This window comes from Podarcis filfolensis (genome assembly GCF_964270895.1).
Source record: "Podarcis filfolensis genome assembly, chromosome: Z".
In the NCBI taxonomy this organism is placed as follows: domain Eukaryota; kingdom Metazoa; phylum Chordata; class Lepidosauria; order Squamata; family Lacertidae; genus Podarcis; species Podarcis filfolensis.
Window position 1 is genome coordinate 35,596,546 of NC_139617.1, and position 26,046 is coordinate 35,622,591.

Genomic DNA, 26,046 nt, shown 5'->3' on the forward strand with positions numbered 1-26,046 from the left:
GTCCCTGAAAGCTTACATGCCTTAATAAATGTGTTAATCTTTCAGGAGTCACAAGACATACCGTACATCCCCCCCCCCTTTTTTTTTGCAACCCCTCTGGAAATAACACAATCTGATAATGCTACATTATAATAAAAACATATTCTTTAGCTTTGAAAAACAACACTTCCACCCTCACATTCTCACACGCAGAAATTGTGAGAGGGAGGTTCTTATTATATATATATATAAAAAATCAAGGAACACCAGATATGGTGGCACTTTGGCTAATATGCCCTTTGATGCACATCGCAGCAGCTGAAGATGGAAACCAAAAATGTTTTGTTTTTAGGATATTGTGCTGCTCTGTTATAACAGTCATTGCAATGTTAGTCCCTGTTATGTTAGTCACTATAATAAATATATGTTTTCTGGTCATTAATTGCTTCCTTCCAAGATCTAGAACAAACTTGTCAGAAGTGCCGTTTAATGCTTCAGAAATTAGATAGTGAGACAAATAGAGAGGAGAGATTTAAATCATGGTTTTTGATGGTGGATAATATACCATAATCCTTATTAGTTATTATTATAATATATTTATTTATTTGATTATTTATTTATACTCTGCCTTTTCCTGTTATGATACTCAATGCTACTTATAGATGCAAGAACTGCCAAAAACAAAGAATTATTATTTTTTAAATAAAAAAAACCCTCATTCCCACAAGAGGCAGTGATGGCCACCAACTTGGATGGCTTTAAAAATTAGGATTGGACAAATTCATGGAAGGTAAGGCTTTCAATGGCTGCTAGCTACCCTGATGGCTATGCTTTGCCTTTATTTACTGCTGGAGGCAGCAAATGCTTCAATGTTCTTGTGCTCAGACCCTGCTTACCAGGCTTTACATTAGGGCAGTGATGGCCCCTCCAGCTGTTTTGGGACTACAGTTCCCATCATCCCTGACCATTGGTCCTGTTAGCTAGGGATGATGGGAGTTGTAGTCCCAAAACAGCTGGAGGGCCAAGTCTGGCCATCACTGCATTAGGGCATCTGCTTGACCACTGTGAAAACATCCAGCAGGGCATTTCTTATGTTCTTAGATAACACTGAACTAGATGCACCAGTGGTCTGACTTGTAATAAGGCACCTTCCCAATTTCCTATGGATGGTGCCTTGTGTGCATTTGTGAATACAGTACTTTCCCTCCCAAAACCCAGGGGTCTTCAAAACTCTCTCCTTGCAGAGAAAGTGACTGTGTAAAGTTGTCCCTGAACTTTCCCACCACTGGGAGAACTGGAGGCTACAAAAACAATGACTTGAGTTATGATGAGCATTCTTAGATCAGATCTTTAACAGTGATTTCAAATCTGACCATGCCATTCTATACAGAAGTCAGTCCCAATAAGTGTCAGGGCTCTCGGGTTGCAGCCTAAAAGTTTTTAAGACCCAGAGAGACACTGGAGTGGGACATTGAGAACTAGCGCCATGAGTAGTTTGCTCAGTCCCAAGCAGCTTCCCTTCCCTGCTTCCTTCCTTTTTCTTTCTTCCCTCACTTCTTTGCTCTTCCTCCTCTTCCTCCTCCCGCCTTCTCCCTCCCTTCTGTTCCCCCGTTTTCTTTCTTCTCCTCTCCCCTACTTTTCAACTTCTGCTTCTTTTGCTGTTTCTCCTCTTCATACAAGAAGGTAAGGAAATTGCCTTCTATCGCGTCAGACCATTCCTCTATCTAACTCGGTACTGTCTACACTGACTGGAAACGGTCAGAACAAGGGACAAGCTGGGACCTTCTGCATAGAAAGCAGGTGCTCTACTACTGAGCTATGGCCCTCCCCACAACATCCGAAGCAGCTCTCGGTCTGTTGGGATCCTGGCGCTGTCTACCCCAGGCAAGTAGAACTTCTTTTCGAGAAGTCCTTGACTTGGTCGTTCCCAGTTAAAAAGAAAAATATTTCCACCAGGAGTGCAGAGCTTTAGCCTAGCTGGCCTCCTGTCTAGCCTAGAAAAAGGAGGGGGCGCCTTCTCATTCATGCCCGGACTGGAACAAATCTATAATCACTAACATGACTCCTCCACACATCGGAGAAGTCTTGGCACTGGACCAAATGTCGTGATATATTTTCATTTACTATACATTTGATATTTGTGTTTGCAGGGCTCACACCCTATACCTGTGATTGTAATCTGTTTTAATTGTTTTTAATTTTTCGATTTTAAATTGTTGTAACCACTCCTGGAACCTGCTGAAGGGCAAGTAGTAAACGTAATAATGATGAAAATATTGATAATGATAAACTTGTAATATACACCTATTTAATAGCCAGTCTATAAGGATTCACAAAAAGATAACTCTCTACCCCACCCCTCAATAGAATCCCATTCTGCTAATTACCCTGTATATTAGTACTATAATACCATATATACCGGATGCTTATTACTCAGAAGTAAGACCCACTAAGAGGAATATTATGTGCAGTAAGTAAAAAGAGGTAGTTTATGAAACGCTAACAACTTATTACCCTGTTTAAAGCCATTTAGAGTACTAAGCGGTATATAAGATTAGGCAGGGGGGAAGCGTGAGGTGCAGGAACGGTCACTAACCGGAAGAGTTTTGCAGTTCAGTTAGACTCTGAGGTTGCAGTCCTAAATATACCCACGTACTCCGAGAGTAAGCCCCATTGAATACAATGGGACTTACTTCTAATTAGATGCGCCTAGAATTGCAAACTCCTGCGGTCGGAAAAGTTCCTTAACCTGAACTGCCACTTGGGGAGACCGCGTTGTGCTGCCTAATGACATTTGGGGTGGAAGAGGATTTCCAAAAAATCAAAAATTATTTACTTTATATATTTAAAAAAACCACTTCACGTATAAGTCCAAAGGACTGAAATATGCTAAATCAACGGAAAATATTTGCTTTTATTTGGTGCGTATAAGGGAATTGAAGGGAATTTTGGCACACGCACCCTCTTTATAAAAGCAAATCTATTATTATTATTATTATTATTATTATTATTATTATTATTATCGCAAGTGCCTTGAAGACGGTTGAGTCCCGAGCTGGCTGGGGAACGTCTTGTTCACGTTCCCTTTTTTCTTTGGGGAGAACAAAAATTGAAATGGATTACACTTTTATTTCCTCACGAAACTTACAGTTCCAGGCCACAACTTAACTTGCTTTCCTTGAAGAGCAAAGTCCCTAAGAAAAGAGTCTCATTTACAGGACAACAGCGGAGCCAAGAATCCGAAGTGCAGGATTATAAATAGGAACATAGGAAGAAGCTGGCCGAGTGCCACAATTGGTCCATCTAGCTCAGTATTCCCTCCCAGGATCTAGCGCAGGATCCCTCCCAGCCCTACCTAGAGACGGCTCTAAGGATTAGAACCTGGGACCTTCCGTCTCCAAGGCAGGTGCTCTGCCACTGAGCTACGGTGGTTTCTGCTCAGATCCTGTTCCTCGGGCTGAGTCTCATCCTGCCCTCCCAAGCGGCTCATGTGATCCACTTTCAACCAGCAAGGATACAGGAGAGAGAGAGAGAGAGAGAGAGAGAGAGAGAGAGAGAGAGAGAGAGAGCGGGGTGGGGACGACGACGATTAAATGCAGCCATCAAGAAAAGCTTAGGTTACAGCTTTGAAATTTATTAAAACCTTGTCAGTTTCAAAGGCGTGGCTTTGTGGATTTTACTGCGTTGTGGATCAAGGGGGAGCTGAAAAGCGGAGGTCGTGATTCAGCTGGAAGGGCAGATCCAGAATGTAGGAACACACACGAACACACACACACACACACACACACACACACACACACATACACACCCCTCCACAAGACAAGGAAGGATCAACACACCCGCGCGCTTTTTCCTATTGTGTTAAGGGGTTATGGATGGAGGGTCTGTCTGCAGGAACAAAAAAGTCTGAGCAGAAACTTCCAACAGCCCGTCAGTTGGTGCCGGGCTCCCCCCCCTCCCTCCCCTCCTCCTCCTCCCCGCGCCCTCCGACAGCTTGCAACCGTCCTAGGGCCCCCCCTCTAGGGAAAGAGTTCAACTCCCGCCGAGAGAGCGCCTCCCCGGCCGCTCCAGCGGCCGCTCGCAAGCTGCTGAGTCGAAAGGGACCGTCTCGGAGAGGCGGAGAGTCCAGAGGAAAAGAGGGAGAAAGAAGGGGAAGATAAATTGAGAGAAGAGGAAGAAAGGAAATGTTTTTTAAAAAAGATAAATTGAGAATTGGGCGGTGGGGGGTGGGGACCGAAATAAAATAACAGCCTGGGGGTGAATGCCAAATAGAAATATCATAGCACACGATCGGATCCAGGGCTGTAGTTCTAAGCACTTGTTAGTACGTCTCAGCGAGGCCTTGCAGCGCAATCCTAACCACGTATACTCAAAAGTAAGTCTGACTGAATGCAATGGGTCTTACTTTCAGGTAAGTGGAGTTAGGATTGCTGACTTAAAAAAAACACAACTCCCTAAGTTCTAGTGGGGAGCATGGCCCTTGGGATCAATGGAGCTTACTTCCTTGTAAACACTATTAAGAACCAGGAAGGTTTAGGGTTCAGTGATACTCTGCACGTCAACTCAGGAGGCTTTAACGCCGCCATGATCCCATTGAATTTAGCGAGACTTACTCCTTGGGAAAACATTGCTCGGATTGGCCTGTGGGCAGGAAACAGCAACACAAATCACCCTTTTTATATAGAGAGGGAGACTGCTTTAGGATTCATTCCTTCTGGGATCTGGTCAATTTCAGGGGGGTTGGTGTTCATTTCGATGTGTGTTTTACAACCCTAGAGACATAAAAGCTCTACCGTGGATTATTATTGTTTGTTAGTTTGTTTATTTGTTCGTTTTAACAATCCAGGTCCTCCCAAAAACATGCCCTTTTCCTCTCATGCCTTTACTGTTCTTTTCCATCCCCTTTAAAAATGCGTTGGAATCTCTATGCGTGTGAACTTTCCTGGGAGAATCCGGTAGGTCTTTTATCAGGCCAGAGAAGGCCGATCTGATGTCTCTTTCCTGAGAGGATATTATTCGGGGGCGGACACGCAAAGGCTCTTTTGGACTTTAATGTAGCCATATTTTTCGTTGACTTCGAGCTGTCTTCCAGAGAGGTTGAGCGACGTGGCGGCGTCTCAGGCGCGCCTTCTGAAGTGGAGTTGAGAGGAAAGCGCCCCGGAACGTAGTCGGTTCCAAGGCTGTAAAAAAAGGGGTGGCCGTAGTTAAGGTTGGTGGTGTATAACCGGTATCTCAAAACGTGGAAGAAAGCGATGATCTGAATGGAAGTGGTCCTCCTCCAATCTTAAATTCAGTTTAAGACATCTAAAAATTACAGTAAAAGACCCCACAGATCTTTTTATTTTCTGTCGACGCAACTGGATCTTTTCTAGTCCCTTAGTAAAGCCTTCTTGGTTTCAAATGAACGGGCATCTCGTTAAGAATCCTGAACTGAGAATTCACCACCAGAGTGTCAATAACTTCAACAAACTAGGTTGGAAATTTTCCCGATTATTATTATTTTTTTAACAAGTTCCCTTGACATTCTTGGGACTTTTTATCTTTTCCAAACCGACCGTGTGTTTGTTATTGGTGTGTGATTGATGCCACTCTGGGTTCAACAGAACATCTGTGCAAATGAAATGTGTGGATACAAAAATAAATAACTAAATAAATACATTTACTTGTCGGAGAATGCTTCGTTCCTAAGTTCAAATTTAGGATCAAAATCTTGGATTTTTCCTCAAGTATTATTACCACCGTATGAACCAGCCACTGCCAATAAACACAGCCAAATCGTATGCATTTACTTGGAAACAAGACTCACTGAGTCCAGTGGGATTTACTCCCAGGTAAACGCGTATACGCGTAGCTTTAATTCTTACACAAACCACGAAGCATCTACCATCCGTTTACAAAACACCAGCTAAGGCTGGAATCCAAAGCGACTTAGTTGGGGCCAACCCCAGTCCGGGGGATTTTCTTTCGAGTAACAATACATAGAGCTGCGAAATTCAACGCTCGCTCGCTCTTTTAAGAATACAATAATCAATAGGATTCTTCTTAATCTTTCCAATTTAGGCCAGATAGAGTGTCGCCGATTACAGAAAATGTTTTGCTGAGGAAAAGGTAAGGGCGCCAAATGGAAATTTTTTTGGCGGGGGTGGGGGTGGGGGAATGTTAGAACAATTTCAAAGAGCTTAAGTTTGTTTTTTTTTAAAATTAAAAATCGCTTGCCTGGCTTTTGCTGAGTCCTTATATAATTATCCTTTTTCTGTGAAAACGCGCACACGGTAATATTTTTTTTTTAAAAAAAACTTTCATCAGCACGCATAAAGGGAGACAATGATTCAGCTAATTGTGAACCTAAAATAAGCAGTTTTAAAAATGCACCCAACTTCACACACACACACGCACACACACGCACACACACACTAGATCTCCCCCGCACGCACGCACACCGCATTGCTAATAACCCTATTTAGAACTTCATCAGTGGCGTAATGATAGGAAACAGGGTGGAAATTGCCGGTTAACAGTTGGATCTGGGCTGTAATTAATTCAGTGTCTCTTTTAATCAAACCGAGGAGCGATCAAGTTTCCTTGGTGTGTGGCATGTGTGTGACATCACCCTAAAAGCTGGCCAGCCAATCAGGAGAGAGGCAGTGAGGCACGTGAACTTGGGTTCTTGGTTTAAAAAAAAAAGTAGAGGAGGAGGAAGAAGGAGAAGAAGAATTCCAAACTAAACCCAGCAAGTTGAGAGGTGTGAGCGCTGATTAAAAAGGGAAGCACTTTCCGCGGGGCGGAGCTGAGCTGTCCTTGGTCCTGAAAGCAACGCGGCGTTCCTACTTCGGCTCCAACGTTAGGGACTTTTGCAGGCAAGGCGGCTTCGGAAGGCGACCATGGGAGCCGGTGGCGCGGCCGCGGTCCCGACCCTCCAGTCTAGGCGCTTTCAAAGGTGCTGAAACGTCCTTCCAACCTGCCGTTTTTGGCGCGTTCGCCTTCTTGAGCAGAGACGGACCTCGAACACAGATCGCCTGCGCTGTCCGCGGTCCTGAAACCTCCCTTTCCTTAGGCGCTGGTACGAAAAGGAGAGCTCGCTCTTCGTTCTGTAATCCGTGCCTCTCGCTTGCCTCATTCACTGCTCTTTAAAAAAAGAAAATCTTGTTATGGACTCTTTAAAAGTTCATTGTTTGGTTAAGTCATTTGCTATAATTTAGGGCTGATGGATCTATGATTAGCGGTGGCGATTGCGAATAGTTCAGATTAGGGATCTTTCTCCCTGCAAGCAAAGTTTCACTTTCGCCACCCCTACTCTGGCTCCTGTCTTCCCTTCCCCTCTTTCTCTCCCTTGTCTCCTTCCCCTCATCTCTGCAGCTAGCTTGACTGCAGGTTTTCAAGAGGGACAGCGCCTTGGATCGTAATACGGACCGGCGATTGTTGCTGCACTAACTTTGGATCCGAAATCCCGCAGTTCCAAGGTCGCTCTTCTTCTTCTCGAGCCTAATCCGGACACCGGCTGGTCAATGTCACCCTGAAAGGCATGGAAGGTGCCAACGGATTTGGGATCGATTCCATCCTGTCCCACCGAGCCGGGAGCCCCGCCGTGCCCAAAGGGGAACCGCTCATGGGGGAAGGACGCTCCCCCTTGGAACTTAGTCCCCGCTCCGAAATCAGCAGCGGCTGCCCGTCGCCCCACTCTCCCGGGAGGGAGTGCTTGGAAGCAGTAGCCCAGAGACAAGGCGTGGCAGTGGGGCTGGAGTCTCACCTCCAAGCGGGGCAAATCTTGGCCCCTTCACAATCCAGAACAGTGACCTCCTCCTTCTTAATCAGGGACATCTTGGCCGATTGCAAGCCTTTGGCAGCCTGCGCCCCTTACTCCAGCAGCAATGGACAGAGCGCGCAGGAGGCACCGGTTCGGATTCCCCCCAAATCCGGAGAGGACTTCCGGGAGAAGATGGACAAGAACAACAGCAGCAACTCCTCTTCGGACACAGAATACAAAGGTAAGGAGAGTTTCTCCTAACTCCATACCAGCGCCTGCTGATTTCTGAATGAGCCCTCTATTTCTGAACAAGTAACACTCGCGCGCACATACAAATAGAGTTTTCGCTTCCCGTTGGGGTATCTCCTAAGAACCAAAGCTGGTCGATCTAGCTCACCAGCGGCTTCCGGACAGCAAACCCGCGTGTTGCTAGTTCTCGGGATCTGGTATTCAGAGGTGCATGTGGACATGCAAGTTCTTCTTATCCCCACTCCCTCCCTCTCTTTCTCTCTCGGAAGGTTCGAGGATGAAGGACAGGATAACATTCGGTTGGCCTGATTTGGGATATTTCCTCTTTTTCTGTTTGTTTGTTTCTGTCGTCAGTTCAATCTGTAAAGCTCCGAATTCTGCTAAAAATATTATATTTGGAGGGAAGGAAGCTAATATGAGAACCTGGCGGAGATAAATACGAAACTTCTTTATTTGCGCATTTAACTCCGCATAACCCAACCACTTGCCTGTTTCGATTGTTATTTCCATCTTATTTGCGGCAGCGATCCTCCTCCATGTCTCCTCAGAAGCAAAACCTATTGAGCTCAATTGGATATACTCTCAGGAGAGTGGGTATAAGGGTTGCAGCCCGAGTGTTTCTATAGTCACCAGGATATTCTGGTCTGCATTCTGATTTAAAGTTGATTCTACTCTGGAGAAAAGGCATTCTGACCCCACTCCATATAAACTGGATTTACTGAAATGAGATGGACGGGGTACCAATATTATCAAATTCGTTAGGTTGCGACACGAATGATTTTTGACACACAGATCAATACAAGTTGTCAGGCAGATAAGAAAGAAGGCCAAACCTCAGTACAGAAGCTTCGCCTCTTCGCCTCTATCTGATTTCCTATCATTCGTAATCATCCCTTGAATGATCGGTGGTTCCCCTTGAGTCTGCCCCCCCCCCTAGAAAACTTTTCGACGAGAGAACACGTAATAACGCAGCGGCGACCTTCAAGCTCCTAGTTCACTGGGCCGAGGAGGCTTTGAATGGCGCCAGTCCCGTTAAGCAAATGACAACTTTTGGAAAAAAAATCTGCTATGGGAAATAGCTCGAAATTAAATACATTGGTGTTTGCAGAGACGTCGAAAGCAAAAGCAGGTCTTCAGTTTCACAGTTGGTGGGGGTGCTCGCCAGAGAATGACTTTCCTTCTGATAATAATTGTTTTTACTTTCTTTGACAAATACGGCTTTTTCTAACCGCAAAAGCCACCCGGTCCAGGTCATTTCCTCCCGCCATTTGCCCCACCTCGCCATGAGAAGTAACACCCTCAAGAGATTTAATGCCTCATTCCTCTTCAGGTTTACTTGGAAGCAACCCCCCCATGACGTCAATGAGTTCAATTTCCACTCCGTAAGACTTTAGTTCCGCGTGGTTACTCGCGTGTAAGTCCAGCTGATATCCAGGGCGGTGGAGAATAATTTACCAGTGAAACAGCCGTAAGATTGGACTGAGTTGGAGTTTAATGACAGCACAAACCTAACTACGCCAACTCAGAAGTAAGATCCTATTGAGTTGCGCGGGCGGGGGGGGGGGGGCTTACTCTCAAGCATTGCGGTTTGGCTTGTCGCCTTAGACAGAAGTCACTGAAAGCAGGAAGAAAGCCTGTTCCGAGATATAGATATATATACAGAAATGCCGGATAGGAACCGAAACAGACATAGTTGCGTGGAACGGAAAAAGGCGCAGCTTTATTCTGGAGCAAATCTCACTGAAATCTAGGAGGCTTGATGCAGAGTAAACAACGCGGCCCAGGATGAGACTTCCAAACGGAAGCTCTTTTTTCCTCCAGGCCAGAATAGGATCTGCAACGAGCTAGACCTCTGCAGTTCCTGGTGGGTTTTATGTTTCCTTTGGAAGGAGAAACTGACAGAATGGAAAAGCGGCCCAGGTAAAGATCAGGTCGTTGGATCGAGGGAGGCCATCCCTTTCAATAGCGGTTTTCCTGTAGCTCTGAATAGCGCGATTACTCCTGTGTTGCAAGTTAAGACCTACTTTGTTCAGTGGGGCTGGCTCCCAAGCATGGCTGCGATCCAGATACCCCTTTACCCTATTGAACTCAAGCGGACTCACTTCTGCGCGGACGCGGTCAAAACTTCCGACTTGCAGCCGCATCCGAAGCTGGTTTACTCGGAAGCAACTCCCGCACGCGAGGTTCAATGCGTAGCTTCCTTGCTCGTAAACATGCTCAGTAAATGCAGGTTTAATTTAAATAAAATAAAACCAATAACATTAAAAAAAAAAATATAAAAAGTAAAATTCCATCTTCGGCCTGTTTATACAAAAGGCCCGGATCTTGGCCACGCGCTCCTCCTCCTTTTCCAATTTTGTGGGCGCATCCAGGATTAACAGCTGGGCCTGTAGAAAAAAGCAGGTGGTATTCTGGACCCAGGCAGGGTCCCCCACTGGGGAATTCCTGCCCTTAAGTCCAGGTCTTTTCTGTTTCCAACCCCCCCCCCATCCCACCCCCATTAACCAATTAAAATTTCAGTTGCTAAGAAAGAGAGACGGAAATTCTTTTTAAAACCTTCTTCATTTCCCCCCCCCGCCCCAACCGTAAATTGTGTTGGATTTCAGCCACAAACATATACCGCCCCCCCAAAAAGCATTTTACATTACCATTCAACATTTTTTTTGCTCTTTACTTGCTGTTTTTAAAGGCCGAGTTGCTACAGTGAGAGCCACATCAAGGATATAGTTAGAAGCGTGGAACTATAACATCAAGAGGTGTTTCCTTCTTCACATTTATTTTATTTCTCCTTTTCTTCCTTTTCTCTTCCCCCGCTTCTCTCTCATCCGCTTTCTTCTCTCTCTCTCATCCCTTCCTTTTTCTCTCCCTCTTCCTCAGAGGAACTTCCCTGAACCTCAAACCCCTCTCTCCACTTTCTCAGTCTCTCCCTTCTTCTCCCCTCTTCCCACCTCATCACAACTCCAGAATCAGGTTCTCTGCCAACAGCATCACCCTTAAAAACATAGGTTCTTCCTCCTAAGCTCACAGTTCTTTGCACTGACTGGCAGCGCCTCCCCAGGGTTTCAGACACGAGATAATTCGCAGCCCTCCATGGAGAGATGCCAGGAATTGAGCGAAGCGGGTGCTTAACCGCTGAGCGACGGCCCTACCCTTAACGCCCCCACCTTTCCCTCAGGTACACAGCGCCAACTTTCTCTCTGTCCTAGCCCCCTAGTTAGTCTAAGCTAAACATCAAAGCCTAAAGAGGGGTCTATTTTGAGAGAGAGGGGAATGATTTCTTATTTAGCTTTCCAAATATCAAATTCATTTATTTGCCGCCCGCCCGCCCGCCCCCCCCCCAAAGTAAACATTCTGTAGAGGTCAGTGCCACTGATTCCAGGACACCCCCTTTATTTCTTATAAAGAGAGGAGGGGTGAGGAGAAGAAACAGACTTGTTTGCGCCTTCCATCCATCAATGAAAGAGCATCTCATGTTTAAGAGATATTCATGCCTATCTGGACTCGGTTTCTGGTTGAAGGGTTTCCCATATCCCTGGTGGCTCAATTAAGTGGATTATTGTCTTCCTACAGAGAGAAATCAACGCGCGTGGAGGCTGAGCTTTGTCGCTCCTAAACCCTGCCACAATGAAATTTACCATAAACCCCTGTAAAAAAGCTAATGCGGCCAATTTATATAAACCGGAGCCAGCTTCCCCCCACCCTATAGATAAACATAATCTCTTTAAGAACAGAGATAAAGGGGGTGGGCGAGAGAAAGGGGGGAGGAACTGCAGGCCGTAGCCATTTCTTTCAGAGTTACCAGCTTTCACCCTTTATTTTTGCTTTCCATCAATCCGAAATGCCCTTTTTATCGAAAGGGATATGTCTTGCACCATGGGGGGTGGGGGGAATCGGTTTCAATCCAGATTGAACAGGACTGACTCCCGTGCGATCTGGGGGAAAAGTAAATCTGTGTTCAAGGGAAGGAAGGAGAGGGGAGCGCTAATGATTTCTGGCAATATCTAGTACCCCCTTCCAATGGCTCAGTGTGAAACCACTTTAAATTCGCTGTTGTTTAACGTAGAAAGAAAGGGATAATGGGGGGGGGTATCAGAGCTGAGGGGAGAAGGCAGAAGTTTGACCTCCCTTGCTACTTTTATTTGACAACTGCCCTTATTGGGTTCAGTTGCCCGTTCAAACACCAGGCTCCCTGCCTACTCCGAATATATACAAAATGTATTGTGAATCAATCAGAGAGATGGGCTGCGCTCCAATTGTGACCTAGCTCTACCGAAAGCCTTCTTTTCGGGCAACCCAGAAAGTTGAGGCAGTTTTCTTTTCCTTTATGTGCCTTGAGAGAGGGAGGGGGGTTGCTGTTTGGGGGTGGGGGGGGAAGGGGGAAGTCTGCACCTCTCAATATATATAAAATATCTGGAGAGAGAAAGGAGGGAAGGGAGTCGTTTGTTCTTTTTCCTTGGATAGATAAGCGATCCTTTGTTTTTGTTTTGTTTTGGGATGGAAAGCCTCAGGAACGCCTACTTTGGGGTGGTCGTCTTTAGCGGGCTGCTGTGGGTTCGAATCCTGAGTCAGGCCTCTGTGGTAGGACTTGAGTCAAGCCTCCTTCGCAGGATGATGTGAGGATAAGTTGGATACCACACGCAACTCTTCGGAGCAAGGGCGGGCTTCAAATGTAGTGATGACGGCGGCAATAATACATGGATTAATGCCAGTTTTATCCCAAAACTAACAACAACAACAACAACTGTAATACCATTTCTTTTGGAAGTTTCTCTATGAATTTGAGGAAGCTGATCAGCCCCGACTTCTTTCAGAGTTAATCCCTGAAGCAACAAAATCTGGGTGCTGTCATAATTCTCAACATTTAAAACCGCGATCCGACATCACTTACCTGGTGGAGTCAGCTCCATTAAACTCAGTGGGTTTACTTCTGAGTAAACCCAGGTAGGGTGGCATAGCTTACTGTTCAGGGATGGAAACTTTATTGTCAGCGGAGGTGAGAAAGTCTGGGGAGGGGGCGCGGAACCCAGTCAATAAAACCATGGAGGAAAATAAGGATTTTGTGGGGGAAACGAGGAAATTTTAATTTTAAGAAAAGTCAGAGACCCAAGCACACTGATAGAGGCATAAATCCCTTAGAACTCGCTGGGACATTTCTCAAGCAACTAAAATGACGCACGTTTAGGCTGCAGTCTTCTACCCATTTACCTGGGAGGAACTCTCGTGGAATTCAGTGAGGGTTACTTCTGACAAGGCATTTTAGGGTTGCAGTAAATATTGGGGAGGGGGTTTAGGCTGCGTCCTATCCTGACGTTTACTTCGAGATAAGCTTGACAGATCTCGGTGGGATTCGCTCCCAAATAAACGTGCACAGAATCGGGGCCGTACAGCACGTGCTTCGCTCTGGTTTGAAATCAGTGGGAGGCGGGCAGTGTGTTCACCGGGAAGAAAGCACCATTGACTTCACTGAGACTTACTCCCAGGTAGAAGTGCATAACCAGGCTGGCGCCCTTGAAAGTGCTCAGTTTTGTCCGCATTGCGTCCTCAGAAGGACAACGCGGGTACCCTCAAACCAAGATTAAAATGTCAATTTTAAAATTCAATTCAATTTGACTTGTTTGGTTTATTCCTCTGCTTTTAACCCCGCAAAAGGAAGACTCGTTTGCCTCAGATACCGAAATTTCTCTGGGTTGTATGCAAAGGTAGTGCTACTCAGAGTTGACCTATTGAAAATAATTAGTTTAAATGGGTCTACTCTGAGTAGAATTTAGCTGGCTGAAACCCAAAGGCTTTGTTGAATCTGTATGGATTTAGGGTGGTGTGTTACTTACTTTAGCATTCATTAATTCAGATTATCACTAATTCCAGTTGCAAAAACCTCGGATTTATTTCCATTGTAGAGAACAAAATCAGAGCTGTCTCCAATTAGTTTTTACTCTGAGTAGCCTCACCGAAATCAAAGGATCTAGTCACTCTCATTAATTTCAGTGGGTCCCGCCTGAGTACTGTAATGGGTAACGTTGACTACAGATCACAGTTAAAACGAATTAAAGTACTGTACCTGTTGTTTAAACCAGAGTGCAAATCCGGCATCCCATAATTTTTGACACTCTTTGTTAGGAATAAGATATTTTCTAAAATTTCCAGGTTCGTTTCGTATATCCCGACCCTAGGCATGTTTTACAACTCCCATTGGGTTGAGTGGCGTTTCCTTGCCTATCGTCTTCCCTGTTACTTGTGAGTAAATTGTACGGATCGTGTTGAGACTCCATCTCAAGCCCATATGTTTATTCCTGTTTATCTAGTTGTCTGGACTTCTTTAAAAAAAAAAATCCGTTTGCCCGAAGGATGCAATCTATATTTTGTGAAAAAAACTAACTTCAGTAGTAGTTTCCTGGCATTTCTGATGCGCATCTCGATCCTACCCGTATTTACCTGGAAGTAACAGTGCAATCTATTCCAGAATGACACAATGAACACCGAGTTTATTTTATTTAAGCGGGGGTGGGGATAGTTTGTATGAATGTCTTCCCAGGCTGGATCTTTCCTTTAAGATCAATATTTATATATTATTCAGTGAAGAACATTTTGGGCAGCACCTAAAGTTAAGCTGTGACATCCCCTTAATTTCAGGGTTTGCACTAAAAGGCTTGGGGACTAGAAATATGTTTGAATAAATAAGTAATTTTAAGGGGAAATGTTTCAAGGGCTTGCTTAACTCTTTGGCACTTAAATCAGGCTGAACTGGATCGCTGACGCCGACGACTGTGAACCCAGCCCTGAGGTCGATATGATATTGGGCGGGCTATAAATAATTTTAATAATAAAATAAATAATGTGTACGCATGCATATAGATATTTGTGTGTGTAGTTAAATTTATTGTCATCTTGGTATATATTGATATATTTCTCCCTCCTCAGTATCTCAGGTCGAGGGTATCTCGAATTTAAGTAGCTAGTTCTCATGAAAATCAAGTACCTTCGGTTTAGAATACAGTTACGCTGTTCCTAATTGGGCTCACGAACGGACTTCTTTGACTTATCAATGGGCCTTACTTCTGAGTAAACATACCTAAAAGAAGGATCTTAAGGCTGCAACCTTATCCACATTTCATTGACGAGGAAGCCCCATAGAAAGCTATGGAAGTTACTTCCGAGTAAACAGGCACAGGGATCTCATAGAAAGGGGCGCGGGCCCGCGCAAGAGAAACGAGCAAGCGCCCGGCGCCCCTCGCCGAGGCGTCTGGTCTCTTTACTTGTCTTCCCTCCCGCGCTTGATAAGGGGACGTTCCCTTCTAATCTGTCTGCACTGATTGTGGCAACGCCTTTTCTCTTCCGCCCTTCCCCCCTGCTCAGTGAAAGAAGAAGGGGACAGAGAGATCTCCAGTTCCAGAGAGAGCCCCCCAGTGAGGCTGAAAAAGCCGCGCAAGGCCCGCACAGCCTTTACGGATCACCAGCTGGCCCAACTGGAGCGGAGTTTCGAGCGGCAGAAATACTTGAGCGTGCAGGACAGAATGGAGCTGGCTGCGTCCCTCAACCTCACAGACACCCAAGTAAAGACCTGGTACCAGAACAGAAGGTAAAAAGAGAGCGGGGGAGAGAGCGGGGGTGGGTGGGTGGCAAGGCAAGGAGGAGGAGGAGGCGGGGCATCTTTCACCTCCCTTACTTCGGATTAGTTACCCTGGGAAAGTGTATTGTTCCTCCCACTCTGGTTTTCGAAGACCGCAGTTCTATGCAAGTTTATGCTCGAAAATTAAATCCTGTCGCTTGCAGGAAAGTTTGTTTTGGATGACATCCTAAATCTTTGGGTGAAGGTTGGGGGGAGAGCCTACTTCAGGGGTTGCAAAAAGCAGAGGAAAGGGTGTGGTTACTCTTTTTAATAATAATAATAATAATAATAATAATAATAATAATAATAATAAAAAATGTCATCCTTTACTTTAAACTTCTTTGGCAAAATGTTGTGCCTCCCCAACATTGGACGGGAAAAAATCAAATCCACAAACTCGAGCTGTTACGAAAGTAATTAACAGAGAGAGAAAAATTATGTTTCTGCTTCAGTTTAGTTGAAGGAATCTAGTTTTGAAAGATGCATGTGTGTATATATATATATATATATATATATATCGCATTTGGGTGAGTTAACCCCACCCCCCTTGTACTCCAGCTCTAACTCCCATCATCTCTGTCCATTGACCGTGGTGGCTGGCGCTGATGGGAATCAGAGTCCAACTGCATCTAAAGGACCAGGTTCCCCTCCCCTGACCTAATAAAATATAATTTTTAATATAGTTAGCTTCAATGCCGCAGTGACACTTGCACACTTTTAAGCTACACAGAGCTCTTCCAAGGTACCACAGTAAAGGCGTGCAAGGTTTTTTGGTTACACAAGACTCTTGGTCAGATTATTAGGCGAAAGTATTCGAATGCCCAAAGAGTTGGTTTACTAATTTTCTTAAAGGTCTTCTTAAATAAATAAATAAAATAAAGGAAAAGGGTTCTAGGTGTCCTGGAAGAGATTCAGATATACAAACATTTTAAAAGCGCTATATGAATGGTAAGTTTGATGATCAGCTGTATTTCAAGCGAAATATTAGTTGCGTGCGTGCATAGACAGAGCAAAGTTGGCTACAAGTCTTTTTTGGAGCGCGGGGGGGGATCTAGGAACGTAAAGGGGGTCTTTCCCCCACGTTTGTGCAAAGGTAAACCAGCCTGTACGTTCCAAGGGCATGTAAAATACTTCACGCTTACATTTTAGTGTGGCGTCGCTTACTTTGTATTTTAATTAAAATCCTTGAGGGCAACGATCTCCATCTCTCTCTCACCCCCGGGGGGACAGAGGGCTGTTTAACCCTTTCCTCCTCCTCAACATTCTAGATCAAACTCCCAGAAGGGCGAACGGGAAGGAACCGGGGAGGGTGAAATTAGCAGAGCTACCTATATCCTGTTTTGTCTAGTAACCAGGTAAACCACAAACACCCACAGATCTGAAACTGCTGGGCCCCGAAGCAAAACGCGCTTTTCCTGATATCTACCTGTGCAGCCCTGATACGTTCAAAGAAAGCTTGTCAATATCTGGGTCTCCTGATTGTGTTGGTTGCTTTAAAAGACCAAACATGGGTCCTCGATCTCTTCCTTCGCCCGCGCACAGACACAAGCACGCACAGTCCCCGGATTATTTTGCCTTCGCTGACTTGCACCTGAACGTGTGAATGGTTTCTGCCAACTCTAATGGCGTCGGAGGTGATTCTGAGGTCCTCCGCATGGTTTTGGATCCTCATTGGCTGGCTGGATGCTGCAGCGATGACCATGCATATTGGTAACTTTGGGAGTCTAAAGTTTGACACAAAATCTTCACTTTTGCTCAGAACTGAACGGTCATGACTCCCGTAGGCCCGTCACTGTCAGTGGGTCTACTCTGAGTAAAGGTTAGTGGAATACAACGCAAAAAGTCGTTCCACACATTACCTTCCAGCAACCCCGAGTTTGGGCAAGGAACAGCAGCCAGTTCTGTGTCTCTGCATGTTAATCCGCGCCCCCCCACCCCACACAGCTTTGCTTCAGTCATATATCACATATCACATTGGCTACTTGTCCTGGGATGATGGGAGTTGGAGTCCAGCAAACGTCTGGAGAACCAAAGCTTTCTCATACCTCTGGCTTGCCCCTTAAAACATAACGTCTCTCTCTCCCCGCAGTTTGGGTGTTTGTAAACAGTCTGGGTCCGATCCCGAAAATAAATGTAAAATTCATTCACAGGCGCAAGCAAATCATCCCACGCTTTAGTCCCATCTCTTTCCCTACCTGGCACCAGCTTGCGTGTTATTAAATCCAGACATGCTGAAATGAAATAGCGCCTGGTTTCAAAATGAGCGAGATTTCCCCATTTGGAAATTAGCGCTTTAACAACTGGCTCAGATTGTTGCCAAGCTCACCTTTTGCTAGCCAGAGGTTCAAACCAGCACTTAGCAAATTTAAAGGTGCGTTCCTCTTATTATTATGTAGATTTTTTTAAAAAAGAGTTAATTGCATTCTTTGGTTAGAACTGTCCTTTTCTTTGCACATATCGGAGGCTATATTTCAGCTGTAAATGAGCCAAGGACGGTACCACGTTCTGATTTTGGGGGACATTAACACAACCTGTTTATTGATTTGTTTGCAGGGCGATTAGACGAGGTCGCCTGTTTTAATGAGCATTAATTCTGATTTGTTTGCACGGCAGTGAGACGACGTTGCTCCAAAGCAAGTCCCATTCACACGATTTTCAGCTCACTTCCCCTACTTTCCTCATCTCAAAAAGTCATACATTTCGCGGGAAGTGGTTCAGCTATAATTGTGTGCCTGACTTGAACTGGCTAGTAGGTAGCTGAATTTCCACCTGAAAATAGCTACAACCTCTCTCTCCTCATACGAACGTCCTCACTGTTCATCTTAAAATACCCTTCCTTCCCATTCCTCAACGCTGAGTTCCTTTGCAGGAATATTAATTCTGCAGGGAGTGTGAGAACACCCATACAGGGTTGCTAACTTTTCTTTATTAGAGCTGCTCTCGTGCTTTTCAGGGACCCAGACGGAGGAAGCTTTTCCCACCAGCCATCACCCTTCCAGGGAAAGGTATACATACCTAAGGTGTGTTTGGGAGTCAGGTTGATGCCAAAGGGCAGAGGAGCAGGGGTGGCCGAGAAAAGGTGGCAACTCATTACATGGAATCAGGGGCACGCAGTGCGAGGCTAGATATGGTTTACTCAGAAGTAAGTCTCATTTTGTTCCAGTTTTAATTTGAGCCAATGGGCTGTTTCAGCTTCGGTCATACCCGGAGCAGACCCATTGAAATTAATGACCAACTTAGGTCCATTAATTTCAGTGGGTCCACCTTGAGTATAACTCAGCAGGATACTATCCAATATTTTCAGGAATACTGCTGAATGCAGAAGCAATTTATAAAAGAGGAATGGCAGGCGAGGGCGCCTCTGAGCATGTAAGGTGTGCTCTTCTCGAAGGTAAGAGAACACCCACATCTGCGTCAGGAATAAAGTCGTTTAAATCAAAGTATATCAGTCAAAGAACATTTAAATCAAGGTCAAACTTAAATTTTCACTGTTCACAATGGATATCTGACTCCGTCGAGTTTCCTCTTTCAATAGGACTTCTTAACACGCCCGGGAACTAAGTCTAAAAATTAGAGGTTGATAAAGTAAGAGATTTTAGGCAGTGGCAGGCGTCAAAATAACTGCATTGTTATAGCGCTTGGCTTCCACCAAACGAATACTGGGAACTATAGTTTACCCCACCACGGTGCTACACTTCCCAGCACAATTAACAATCAGCAGTTCCCAGTTTCTTTAAACGTATGGTATGCAGGCAGTCAGAAAAAGAGACCTTCTGGCGGATTTGCGGGGCAGTTCCAACTCGGTTTATTAAAAAATAAGTCCCATTGAGTTCCATGTGAAAACGGGCATATGGCTGCAGCCAACGCTGCGGTTCTTTTTATTGAGGTCGCCTTCTCGCTAACCAAGACTGGAGAACACGGATTCCCAGTCCAGTATTAACCTCACGGCAAACCATAAATGGAACGCCAACAAAAGGAAATAAAGGCCTTTATAGAAAGCGTGTAGAATGCTGCGATATGGAAAAGGAAATGTCCGTTGACATGTGCACATGCATCACTCGATGAGCAGATAGCAAGTTAAACGTGTGAACGGTCTCTCCACGGGAGCTGACACGGGAGTTAAATCTCATTGGCAAACAACGAGGCTTCTTTCCGAGTAAGCCTGCCTAGGAGCACAATTGCCTCCCTTCCTCAAAAATGCCCCTTTTCCTGAGAGACCTGTGGCTTTAACCCTTTAGTCTTCAACCCCTATGAAAAGAAACTAGTTTACACATAATTTGCATTTACCAATATTTCTCTCTTAACCGGCTCGGGCCTTTCCCCAGTGCCTAAATGCCGACTGTAAGCTCTTGAGGGACGAGACCTGTTACATTTCCTAGTGACTCTCAGAGGAGGGGTGTGGCATATACATTGATGGTGCTATATAAATAAATAATCATTATTATTTAAATTATTTATTGCCCACTTTCCTCCCTAACCTCTTCATAAAAAAATCCCAATAATGGGATATCTATCCAACGAAGTCCTTTTCAGAGTAGACCCTGTCGAAATGGCTGTTGCTAAATTAGTTAAGTCCATCAGTTTAAATAGACGTGCAGTTGTTTAGAAGGAATAATAATAATAATAATAATAATAATGTATCCATTGCTAGTCCCACTCAGAGTAGATCCACAAAAAATAATGGACATGACTAATTTAAATCCAATAATTTCACTGTGCGTGCTCTGAGTAGAACCCAGCAATAATAGTTACTATTATTTTTATTGTTATTTGGCATATGGAGAAAAGAAGAAGTTGAACACTCAGCCTCGTGCAAATACCCATTTCCCACATTACAGACAGGTTTCGAGACTCAACACGTGTTTTTTTCAATCCTTTCCTTCCCTCCACCAGTTTCTGTTTCTAGTTTTTTTAAGGTTCGATTTTTGTAAATAAATCTGTTTTTGTAAATAAATCTCTTCCCACCAATCGCAATTATTTAATGCCCGATGTTTACCTCCCACCCACCCCCAATCTTCCCATCCCCGCATTTCCCCTAGAAGCAGAAACTATTTCACAGCCGAGACTAGTCGTTTAATTCGGGAGGGCAGAGAAAATAAGAGCGGCGCGAGTGGGTGGGTGAGAGAGCAAAACTCTCCCGGTTGTTTTTTTTTTTTTTTTAAGCTAAACACACACAACATTGCACATAACACACTGGCCCATTAATAATAAATACCAATTACTGCTTTGGGCATCAATAATTAAGAGCAGTTACAGTAATTACACAATTATTATGATGATGAATAATTTACTCAGGAAAATAGGTCTGAAAGCGCTTCTTCCGCAGCAAAACGGCGAGAGAAAGGGATTGTGGAGGCGGCTTTTGATGTGAGGCGGCGGCTCCCGAGCTCCTAGCCACCGTCCGGCCTGCGCTCCGCAGCTCCATTTAGTAAAAGAACAAGAGTTTTCCCATTTTGGCACCGCCGCATCTCAACGCGTGGGATACACAGACAGGGCAACAGATAGTCCGGAAGATACCGGTCAGTTTCACCATTGGGTTGCAACTCTGGTCCATTTAATCTATCGTTTTGTGAGCGTTCCAGCCCCTCTATAAGCGACAAACACAAGCGATTTATTTGTTCCGCTCCCCACCCCCCACCCCCTTTCCTCTCAGACGCACAGATTTCTCTGTGTCTCGTTCACACGATTTCCTGCTTCTTTGCTTTTTCTGCGCCACCTCCCCCCCCCCCGCCCCCGCAATTGATCGGAGTTCCGTTTTTCTTTTTGTTTTGCAACTGACAATAATAGCGCATTGGCGATGGATTTATACCGGGCCATCTGAAGGTCACGACTTTCTTAGTTGTTCCACGGTTGTTTTCCCAGTGCCATTGCGTCACAGTTGTGCTGGAGAGGCACTCTTGCCATATAGCACTGCAAAAGCAGAACCGAAACGAAACAAAATAAAGCAGAGTATTTGTGGTATGAAGAAAGTCAAAGGATTTCACCCGGAAGCTACAGGCATAGACGGGAAACAAATCAGTATGTCCACCCCCAAACTTTTGTAGGTACAAAGGGTATTGAAAGCTCAGTTGTGCATAACCACCTGATGAGGGAGCTCATTTGTGCTCATGAGCACAAATAATTGTGTATGCACAATAAAGAAGATGTCCAAATGGTCCTTCTCTCACATACAAAAGTTATTATTATGATTATTATTAATTATCCACCCTTCACCCTAAGGTCCCAGAGTGGATAACAGCATAAAAACACAATACTAAAACCAGTTTAGAACAACCTACAATCACATAAATAAGTTAGGTCCTAAAAATATGCACCTCAAGTGTCAAAATCTGGGGTGAAGGGGTACGCCTTCAGCATTCACAGGGGAGTTACACAGGTTGGGGGTCACCACAAAGAAGGCCCTCTCCTGGACTGCCACCTTCCTGCCCCCAGCCTCTGAGGGCAGAGGAACTAACAAAAGGGCTCCCCCTGCCCATCTCAGCCCTTAGAGGGTCTCTAGGGAAGGAGGCAGACTTCCAGATATTTGGTACCTGAATCATTTAGGACTGTGAGCACCTTGAATTGGGCCCGGAAATGAGCAGCAACCAGTTCAGCTGTTTTAAAACAGGAGTTATGTGATGTCTAAATGGAACCACAGCCGGTAATCTGGCTGTTGCATTTTGGACGCAGTGAAGTTACCAAGTTGTCTTCAAGGGCAGCCCCACATAGCGCACGTTGCAATAATCCAGTCTAGAAGTTACCAGAGCATGGCATACAGTGGCCAAATCATCTCTGTTCAAAAGGGGTCGTAGCTGGCAGTGTGTGTGTGATTCACACATACACATTTCTCTTTGTTCTCTTTGAAAACTGGTTGATGATTCGCAACTGAAGTGCTGCTTTCGCACTCGGGTCCTGCTTGTGGGCTTCCCGTGGGGGCATCTGGCTGGCCACTGTGAGAACAGGATGCTGGACTGGATGGGCCATGGCCCTGATCCAGCAGGCAGGCTCTTCTTATGTTCTTACATTATCAGAGCCAAGCTTAATGTAGTGGCAAGACTGCAGATTTAGATTTCTTTCTTCTCTCGGTGGTGTAGTGGTTACAGAGTGTCAGAGTAGGACCAAGGGGTCCAGGGTTCAAATTCTCCAGTCATGGAGTTCACTGGATGGCTTTGGATCGGTCACCAGCCCTCAGTCTAACCCATGCGTAGGCAACCTAAGGCCCGGGGGCTGGATCTGGCCGATTCGCCTTCTAAATCTGGTCCGCTGATGGTCCAGGAATCAGCGTGTTTTTACATGAGTAGAATGCATCCTTTTATTTAAAATGCACCTCTGTGTTATTTGTGGGGCCTGCCTAGTGTTTTTACATGAGTAGAATGTGTGCTTTTATTTAAAATGCATCTCTGGGTTATTTGTGGGGCATAGGAATTCGTTCATTTATTTTTTAAAAAAAATCTAGTCCGGCCCCCTACAAGGTCTGAGGGACAGTGGATTGGCCCCTGCTGAAAAAGTTTTCTGGCCAACCTATATCATGCAGTTGTTGTGAGGCTGTGGAGGAGGAGAATCATGTGTGCACATACCCCCCAAGCATCTTCGGGGATAAGGTGGGATAGAAACACAGTAAAGATATCGTGCCAACCTATCCATGCAGGAAGCAAAACAAACGAATAACAGAAAGTCAATCACAGGCTCCACCCATTAGGTATTTATCTAAAACTTGTGCAGATTTCCTCAGAACTAAACCCCATTAAGTCCAACAGGAGTTAGCTGCAATTCTAAACCCACTTACCTGTAAGCTTGACTGAATTCAACTGGACTTAGTTCCAAGTATAAATCATTAGGATTGCTGTGTTAGGAATGTAGCATGCTGTTTTTTGTTGAGTTAGACCCTTGGTCTACACTGACTGGCAGTGGCTCTCTAGGCCTTCAGACAGGAATTCTGTCCCAGCCCTACCTGGAGATGTTGGGAACTGAACCTATGACTTTCTGCATGCAGGGCAGATGCTCAGCCACTGAGCTACCGCCTTCGTACAAGTGTGGAATGCCTACAATTTGTAACCCTAGTTTGTTCTCCTTGTGTGTTCTTTCGATTCATCACTCTGCTTCTCCAATGTGGTTCTGCTGTGCAGCAAAGGTGCATATATTTGCTCTGAATGGAATCCCAATGGACAAAGTGGAGTTTATGCCCCAGCCGGCAGGTATCAGATCAGATTGCAAATTAATCAGAATGTTTGATGGGATAAAGTGATCTATTGGGGGGCTTTGGGCTGAGGAGAGATCAGAGGGTTCTGATGACCCCCCCAAATAGGAACTCTGCAAATAATAAATTCAAACAAAAATAATTTGCTATGCTTTTTTGAGTGAGAAACTGAAGATGGGTCAATTAAGCTGCTTCCTCCTTTGGATATCGATTCCTCTCTTTCTGTGTGGACATGTGTGTGTACAGTGTTTATTTTGAATTTCTTCCTATAGATTGAACCTGACAGCCACATAAATGCAGTTTGCTGCCTGTAAGCATTTATTTTTTTTAAGTTACATTAAAATGGAAAAAAAAATAGATTCCAGTTCCACTGTCCCATCAAAACTCCTTACAAATTATATGAGCTGGTTTCCATCTCACTCAGTTGTGTCTTGAACTCAGAACAACTGTAACAACTATTTTAATTTGGTTTCGCTTCTTCGAACCAGACTTTTATGTCTAATTGAAACGTAACAACATATTTCCCACCCTACCAGCATTTTATTAAAACAGGAGGCCAGAGGCATCTGAGAAGGCAAAAAAACCTCCTCTTATTTTTGTTCCTAACATCTGATATTATGAAGTAGACTGCCTCTGGATGTGGAAGTTCTACCTGAATTAGCACATACCTAATAACTATTGCTCAACCCATGCTGATTTTTCCTTTAATTATTTTTTTTAAGCCCACTTAGGTTAGTGGCTATTATCACTTCTTCTGCTGCAGATTTCAATTAATTAATTCTGCCTTGTACTTTTATTTTGGCTGGCCTGTAAGAACTCCCTTTTCAGTATGCCAGTTATGTAATTTTAGACTCCAACTTAGTTGACTTGTGGAGCCCCTCTCTTTTAGATGGTAATGCATATAATTTAATTTGCTTCAAAATGCACTGCTGCATTTCCACCCCACCCCCAGCTCCTCCCACTGAATGGGGACCATAAAGACCAACCTTACTGGGGCCACAATCTCCATCAATGTCATTGGCTAACCTCAAAGTCTGTTTGGGGAGAGAATGATATATTCCTCACTCCGTGCCGTTCAAAATTTCATAAGCTTCTGGTATGCCTCCATTCTCTGTAAGTTATCTCTCTGTGTTGGCTCAACCTCCAAAGCGTCCAGTCCTTTGCTCTGTAGCAAAGTGCTGCAGAAGAGTGCTCCCCATCTTGACCCAACATACTGGGACAGAAATTAACCCAATTTCCATGCCATGGATAACTTGATACCATGTTCTCTTCCATCCAATGTTCGCCCTAATAAAAGAAGACCCATTGAAATTAATGGACTTGACAAATTTAGGGCCATTAATTACAATGGGTCTACTCTGGGTGCATGGGGTGTTAGGGGTGGGGGGCAATTCATGTTCCTTCTGGGGAAGTCCACCTTTAGACCCCACCCTGCACTCAGTTTTCACCTGTGGCTTCTAGAAGCTGTCAGCAAGCAACAGTGGCTATACCCCAGATACATATTTGACTGGCCGGTTAAACCAGGTGAGGGTAGCCAAAGGTCTCAAATCTTTGGTGCGTTCGGGACTTCCCCTGCACGTGAAGACAGTCTCTGGTGGATAGAGCTGACAAGGCCAATAGTGGGCCCAATGGTCAAGAAGGCAGTTTCTACAGAAGCTGCAGAGGGAAGTGAGAGCCAGATGGGGCTTGTCAACCTGGTAAGGTAGCCCATCTAGCAGAAGTAAACTCTATTAGACTCATTCATGAGAAAGGCTTCAGGAGTAAACTCTGGAGGGAAATCCGTACTCCTGCCTTGTGGGACATCTTTTCAAGAGAAGAAAAGGCTAAGGAGTAAACCCTAAACAAATCTGGAGTTGAGTCCCTAAGATGGTTGGATGGTGTCTTGTCCACCTCCTTTTGGCAACTCCTGCAGCCAAGCTGGTGGTGCATTGTTCTGTTTTTCTTTGGACCACATCAGTGAAGCTAAGAGGAAGTCTTTTTCTCTTGGTCACCCAGGACCTCTATACACCCTGCCTGGGTGTGTGCCTAGGAGAGGTCACTTTGGTGCTGTTATCACAGCAAAAACAATGAGGGAGGCAGCAGTTATGAGCTACCACTCTTTGCATGCCACAGCAAGTACTGTGATTCTTCAGAAGTTTGACTTCACCCCTGGAAGCGCACTCCATTTGTGCCTATAAAGCCATTTTTGGTCCCATGTTATGATCTAGGAAGAATGTTGGAAGGGCATCAGTAACCCATGCAGATAATACACATTCAAAAATAGGAGCTTTGCTGCGGTTCTCTTGGGGAAAT

At 44.9% G+C, this 26,046-nt stretch overlaps 1 protein-coding gene across 3 annotated transcripts in view; it reads left to right on the forward strand.

Annotated features, from left to right (window-relative positions):
• Nucleotides 1–6,706: 6,706 nt before the first annotated feature.
• Nucleotides 6,707–26,046, forward strand: part of BARHL1 (BarH like homeobox 1) — a 33,358-nt gene continuing 14,018 nt past the window's right edge. For all 3 annotated transcript variants that reach the window (XM_083596533.1, XM_083596535.1, XM_083596534.1), the window contains exons 1-2: nucleotides 6,707–7,964; nucleotides 15,326–15,548. In XM_083596533.1, coding sequence (XP_083452659.1) covers nucleotides 7,502–7,964; nucleotides 15,326–15,548 — 686 coding nt within the window. In that variant the 5' untranslated portion in view covers nucleotides 6,707–7,501. The remainder of the gene's footprint in view (nucleotides 7,965–15,325; nucleotides 15,549–26,046) is intronic.